Source organism: Uloborus diversus, unplaced genomic scaffold, assembly GCF_026930045.1.
Source record: "Uloborus diversus isolate 005 unplaced genomic scaffold, Udiv.v.3.1 scaffold_1323, whole genome shotgun sequence".
Lineage (NCBI taxonomy): Eukaryota > Metazoa > Arthropoda > Arachnida > Araneae > Uloboridae > Uloborus > Uloborus diversus.
In genome coordinates this window covers 4,937-12,204 of record NW_026558014.1, presented here as the reverse complement: position 1 = coordinate 12,204, position 7,268 = coordinate 4,937, and the positions used below count along the sequence as shown (strand labels likewise).

General features: G+C 36.6%; 1 protein-coding gene across 1 annotated transcript; it reads left to right on the top strand.

Moving 5' to 3' along the window:
- Positions 1–320: 320 nt before the first annotated feature.
- On the top strand, positions 321–3,325 carry LOC129232719 (uncharacterized; the record flags this gene model as incomplete). The annotated part of the gene is made up of 2 exons (XM_054866833.1): positions 321–2,259; positions 3,162–3,325. Coding segments are annotated over exons 1-2 (2,103 nt in total), but the record flags the coding sequence as incomplete, so codon positions are not given.
- Between the last annotated feature and the right edge of the window lie 3,943 nt (positions 3,326–7,268).

The window sequence follows — 7,268 nt, the reverse complement described above, 5'->3', positions numbered from 1 at the left end:
TTCTGAAAATTCGAAAGTATCATTATTAATTGGTTCAGATTATTATTGGAATATTGTCACAGGGAAAATAAAACGCTTGCCAGGATCTTTAGTAGGAATAGAAACGAAGTTGGGATATGTGTTTAATGGGTCAGAATTTTTAGGAAATACTCTTACAAAAGAAATAAAAATAATGAAGGCTATCGTTAGAAATGTTGACTCAGAAGAAAGGGATATATTACAGAAAATATTTGATTTAGAAAGTTTGGGAATCGCAGCGGATGATAATTTAATTTCTTGAACAGGATGAAGTACTGAAGCAGTTCGAAAATTCTATAAAGATGATTGACGGACGCTATCAAGTAAACCTTCCTTGGAATGAAAATGCCATTTTAATGCCCGATAACTATGTCAATGCTGAAGGACGTTTCCGAACACTAGTTAGGAAATTTAGGAAAAATGCTGAATTTCTTGATCAGTATAAAGGCATTATAACGAAGCATATTACGGAAGGAATTGCTGAAAAGGTGGAGGGTAACATAAATGATCATGTTTCGAAGACTTTCTACATGCCTCATCAAGCAGTCATCCGCGAAGATAAATTGACAACTAAAATGAGAATAGTTTTCGATGCTTCGTCTTGTGCTCCTGGTTCTCTCTCTCTCAATGACTGTTTACATCCTGGTCCAAACCTTACTCCAGATTTGTTAGCATTGCTTTTGCAGTTTAGGTTAAATAGAATCGCCTTAACAGCAGATATCGAGGGAGCCTTTCTGCAAATTGCATTGGCTCCAGAAGATAGAGACGCACTCCGATTTTTATGGTTAAAGGAAGATTTAAATATGGAATCGCAAATTTTAAGAATGACGCGTGTCAGTTTTGGCACAAGTTCCTCTCCGTTTTTGCTTAGTGCTACAATAAAACATCACATAAAGAAATATAAAGAAAATTATCCAGATGCATTTTACATCTTGAACAATAAGTTATATGTTGACGATCTCATCCATAGTCTAGAAGACGAAGAAACTGCATTGAAAGCTCATCTAGAAGTAAAAAGTATTTTGAGAGAAGCTGGATTCAACATGAGAAAACGGAGAACGAATTCTGAAGCACTGGAAGTTAAATTGCGCGAAGAATCCATCAACGACTCTGCCTCTTGCAAAATTCTAGGCTACTGCTGGAACTCAAAGCAAGACCTTCTGAGCATCGAAAATGAAAAGCTGCTCAGTGAGAAAAGTGCACACGATTTGAAAGCAACCAAGAGGGGTGTTATAAGAACTGCAGGAAAAGTATTTGATCCTATCGGACTGATTTCACCATTTACAGTACGAGGAAAGATTCTTTTGCAAGAAATTTGGAAGAGAAAATTAAATTGGGATGATCCGCTTCCACCGGACTTGAAGGACACCTTTCAAAATTGGTGCGAAGAGCTATATTACTTAAATGAAATTCGAGTACCGAGGCATTTAACTTCGATGAACAAAATGGAAGAATTGTCTGATTGGACACTTCACTGTTTTGTAGATGCTAGTAAAAAGGCCTATGGGGCTGTAATTTATGTAGGTTTCAGAGATTCAAGTGGGAATTATAATACAACGTTAGTAGCCTCAAAATCAAGAGTCGCACCGATACATGACATTACTCTTCCAAGATTGGAGCTTCTTTCAGCGCTCATAGGAGCAAGATTGTTTCAGTATATTCGAAATAGTCTGACTCTTCCAGAAAACGTTGGATTTTACTTCTGGTCAGATTCCATGATAACATTACACTGGATTAAGGGAAGCACAAGAAAACTTAAAATGTTTGTAAGAAATAGAGTCGAAGAAATCAAAAGGATTTGCCTTCCTGAGTGGTGGCATCATTGTCCTGGAACTGAAAACCCCGCGGACTTACTATCAAGAGGAGAAAACATAATTACCTTGAAGGATAAAGAACTGTGGTGGCAAGGACCACCATGGATAAGGAAAAACTCTGATCAATTGCTAGAAAGAATCAATGAAGAGTCTCATGAAGTTGATTTTGAATCTGAATTTCAGGAAGCAACTAATCTACATGTAAGTACGGAATTCGGAGCTCTTTTTGATCTACACAAATTCAGTAAATTCAATAAGGTACTGAGAATAACATCGTGGATTAAAAGATTCGTCTTCAACACGAAAAATCCTCGCGGTAAGAGAACTGAAGCGTTAACTTCGGAAGAACTTCAATCAGCTGAGGAGTACTGGATAAAATTTACTCAGATGGAAAACTTTCCTGAAGAATATTTGGCTTTGAGAGAAGGTAAACCATTATCGACAACATCTCCCATTAAGTCCTTTAATCCATTTTTAAATGAGAAAGGAATCATTTTAATTGGCGGACGTTTGCAACATGCCAGTATGTCCTACCAAGAAGCGCATCCCATCTTGTTGCCTAGTAAGAGGCCTCTATCGAATCTCATAATTATGGATTGTCACGAAAAAGTAAAACACGGAGGTGTGTCAGAAACCTTAACTCAGCTAAGAGGAAAGACCTGGATCTTAAGAGCCCGACAGAGAATAAAAGGTATTATTTACAGATGCAATTTGTGTCAAAAATTGCGGGCGAAGCCAGCAACTCAGATTCCGGCACCTCTTCCAGCCGACAGGATATCCGAAGCATATCCATTTCAGGTTACTGGCGTGGATTACATGGGACCCTTGTATATTAAAGATCAGAACGTATCAAAAAAATCCTATGTACTGATATTCACCTGTGCTGTAACAAGGGCAGTGCACTTAGAATTGACAACAGACTTAACTACGAAGACATTCTTACAGGCCTTTCGGAAGTTTATTGGAAGACGAGGAATTTGTAAAACCATATACAGCGACAACGCCAAGACATTCCATAAAGCAAGACAAGAACTAAATCTGCTGTGGAAGATAATGAAAGATGAAGAAACTCGAAATTTATTTAGCAACTTGGCTATTCGGTGGAAATTTATTGTCGAAAGAGCAGCCTGGTGGGGTGGTTTTTGGAACGCTTAGTAAGATCTGTCAAGATGTCACTGAAAAGAGTATTAGGGAAAACTTCAGTTTCGTTTCAGGAAATGGAAGTAATTTTGATCGAGGTTGAAGCCATTATCAATTCAAGACCCCTAACATACGTTTTTAGTGATCCCCATGAGCCAGAACCACTTACACCAGGGCATTTTCTTATAGGAAGAAGATTGCTGACAATTCCTCAGGCTGGTAAAGAAATCAGCTCCTCTCTTTCCCAGCTGCTTAAATTACGGAAGTACCAAGAAGATCTCCTGAACAGCTTATGGAATAGATGGAAATCCTCGTATCTTCTTGAACTAAGGTCTGCTCATCAATCTAAGTCAGTGAGTGGCTGTGTGAATATCGAAAAAGGCACAGTGGTTTTGATACGAGACGGTAACACCTCCAGACTTTTTTGGAAGATGGCCGTTGTGACAGAAATGCATCCTGGACGAGATGGACGGGTCCGGGCCTGCACGTTGAGACTCTCCAATGGAACTTTCATCAGGAGACCAGTGCAACTATTATGTCCCTTAGAACTGTCTGCTTCGCCATGAGACATTTTTCGTCAACTGACGAACTTTCTGGCCCCGGAGGATGTTGCAGATTGAACTTTAAAACCGTGAGGGGGCGCTTCTGTGCCGAACCGGCAGAAGCGAGTTCCGATGTAGAGACAGATGAGTGTGAAGGAAAATATGTAACGAGTTGTTCTATGTGTGTTTACGTTCTGTATTGTTTTCCGTGTTGTCAAGTGTTCGTGAGTGTAATTAAAGTTTTTTGGTATCTTTAAGTGGTGACCTTTTGATTTAGAAGGCGAAAGAAAAGAATCAGGTAAGAAAGTTCTGATTTCAATAAATTGCTGAATTATTACAACTGTTAGGCTATGTTCGGTGTGAGGGCCCACGAAGAATACAAATATTTTTGACAAAGCTGTTGAAGTGAAATTAAGAAGTGCATTTCAACCAATGTACAGTACAGTAGTCTCGTTAATCAAATTAAAAAATTTCTTTAAAAATCCTGTTTTTAAATAGATATGATTTTAAGTTATGAAAGTAAAAATATAACTTTGAGTGCAGGAAAGATTCCATTTATATTTTGATCTATTAATGAAGCATTTTCATGACCATGCCTCACTGAAATGTCACTTGTGTTTGAAACAGAAGATAGTAGACTAATTCTTTGTTAGGAAATACAGTCAACTCTCGATAACTCGAAGTCCCATGGGCTAAAACGTTCGAGTTGTTGGTAGTTCGAGTTATGGGGAATTTTCGCAACAGTCTCAAAAGTTTGGTATCTGATGTAAACTTCGAGATAAAGGAATATTCGAGTTATTGAGATTTTACTGTAATGTGGAAAATTATTCATATATTTTTAAATGTCTTGTAAACAATTCTAATTTTTGTAACTAATTTTGTTTTGTTTTTTTTATCTCGATACAAAATTGTTATGCTTCTTTAAGGATCTCTTGCTTTTATCCGTAGTATCTTGATTTTTGATTCTCCAGCATTACGAACGGGACATTTTTTCCGAAAATAGCTCATTTGTTGTTCATTAATATTCTTGCATTTTCAACAATTGCTTATTTGTGTTTTTTTTTTTTTGGGCAATCACGATTGCTTATTGTTCTCATTTGACCGTTTTTGGTGTCCGTGCCTTTTTCAACTTGGACCAGAAGCCTTTGCAGCACCACCGCCCACCGTCCTCTACTGGCGGCGCGGCGCGGCTGCTCCGGTTTTGAGCTATCCTCTTCTCCTGATCGGAGGCGTCCATGTCCTACACACATGCACGTTCACACACACACATACACGACTTCACATACACTCACACACACGTGCATACACACAGGTCTACGCACACACAACTAATGCACAAGTAACCGTCCAGGAGGAGAGGCAGGCTTGGGGGGGGGGGGGGGGGGGGGGGACAGGAGCCGTTTCTAGAAACAATAACTCCAATGAATAGGGTCCTGTCTCAGTTCGTGATTGCGAAAAACAGAATTTGAATTCAAAATTTCAGAATTCAAATTAATTTTCTTTTTTTTTTTTTTGTCAAATGTTGAATTTTGATAACTTTTCTACAATTTTATTCATTTCTTTTATTTAAAATATTAGGCAAAGGACAAAGTGTGCTAACTCAATGAAGGCTTGCACCCATGAATATTTTTGAGAACCAGTCAATTCAAGTAAATGTTTTTCTTTTGGACATTAAAGTATCACACTAGAGGTATTACTTTTAATATCTTTTCTGTTTATAAATGATTTTTTATTTTTCAAAGTAAATAAAATATTTGTGTAATGTCCTTACATAAAATTATTGATTTTCCAAACACAATTTTGTATTTTTTAGTTTCTTGCTGCATTTTCAGATGGATGAACATTTATAAATGGAGAAATGTTTCAATTCTTACACCTTCATTGGATACATACCTGGTATAAATATTTTCAAATTAGTTAGAACTATCTAACAACTCTTGTAAATGATTATTACACCATCAATTCTTAATGACATTTTAAAAATAGTAGCAAAGAGCTTTTCTTTTCTGTGATGGAAATATACCTCCTGGGGAACCCGCCTTGCTTCTGCAAAAAGGGGTAATGCGCTTATTGCATCATACCTCCAAAGTGGCATCCCCACTAGAGTGATTTTGATCTTAGGTCATGTTCAGAAGCTGTTTTATGATGCTCCAGTCTGGATGCCACTTTAAGGTAGTGTGGAAATTGATGCAGAACTTGATCGTTTTTAAAAAACCTTTCATACTCAAACAAGAAGGATTTGCATGCAACATATATTTCTAGGTTATCACAGTTGAAGTGGCTAACATCAGATTCATTGGCATAGCATAAAATTTTGCACACAAGAAGGCTGATTTTCATAAAAGCAATGTTTTTTTTTTTTTTTTTTTTTGAAAATAAAATTACATTTTATTTGAATGTGTCAGTTATTTTTTATACAAACTGTTGAACATTCAAAATTGTTTTTAAGACTAATGAGTAATATGTATTTTAAGTATCAAAAAGTTTTCCTCCCAAACAATAGGCAGTCTGATTACTATTAAGTAGTGATTAGTATGGATAAGAGGGTAATTTTTATCAATTTACTAGTAAAGAAGCCAAGTTTACCAGGATAAAGTAAAATAAAAAATTACAACACACACACAATAATCTATATATACTCAACAATGGCTTGATGTGTCCATATGGTAAAACTATACTTTATATAATGCATGATTTGCTGTAGTGAGAGATTTCATACTTAGAACATGCCACTATGTTGTTCTCCATGGCGGGGTAAAATATTGAAAGTCCATATATACTTTTCAGTAACTTACCGCCCTATAGCCAGGGTTTAGGCGGAAATACGTGAAATACACCGCCAGCTCAGTCAATTCCAGCCGAGGACTGCAGTTTCGTGCTTATTAGCACTCATCAGCCAGGCATAGGAAGAGAGTGAGCTGGAGGTGGAAAACCTCTTAAGGAAGCCTAGAGTGCCAAACAAACTGGTAGCTAATGTAGAATTAGCACTGACCAGACGAGTGACCGAACCATTGCTTCGGTCACTCGTCTGCTAGCTAGTTTCACAGCTAGTGAAACAAAATGTAAACAATATTATACAGTGAATTTCCATATATCACATCTTTTTAAACTTTTGGTCAACTTATCAAAAAATTCACATCTTAGAACTGAAAACAATCAATATAAACTGATAAAATTCTCTATTAGAATCCTATAATATGCTATGAATCAAGTCCTTAAATGGTATCTTGAGAAGTTTTTTTCAAAGAAATGTCGGGTTCAAAGCTATGTGGAATACCACCGAAAGGCAAGGTTGTCAGATTTTGTCCACCCTGGGAAAAACCGCCCTATTCACCTTTTTTCAGTACATTAAAATTTTCAAATCGAAAACGCTGAGCTTAATAATTATAAATAAATGTGTAATCTGTGTAAATGATGAATCTGTAATGTAGCAGTTAAATTGTCAATTAATGCAATTAAAAATTAAATCATGATACAAAAAATCATAAATTTTGGGTCCAGTATCAAAAGTTATAAAATGAATTAAAAAGTTGGTGTTGAGAAAGAAAATATTATAGCGTGGCTCTGATAAATGCAAGCTTGACCTTGACTACTTCTTTTTGGGAACTTCAATGAAAAAGGGACGTGTAATTGCTGCACGGATTTGGGTTGGAATACTTTTGAGAAACTTCTACAAAAGCAACCCAACTCAATTTGGTGCCAATTACCCTTCCTTGATGTCCCAAAAGAATATAAACATTATCAAGGTCAAGCT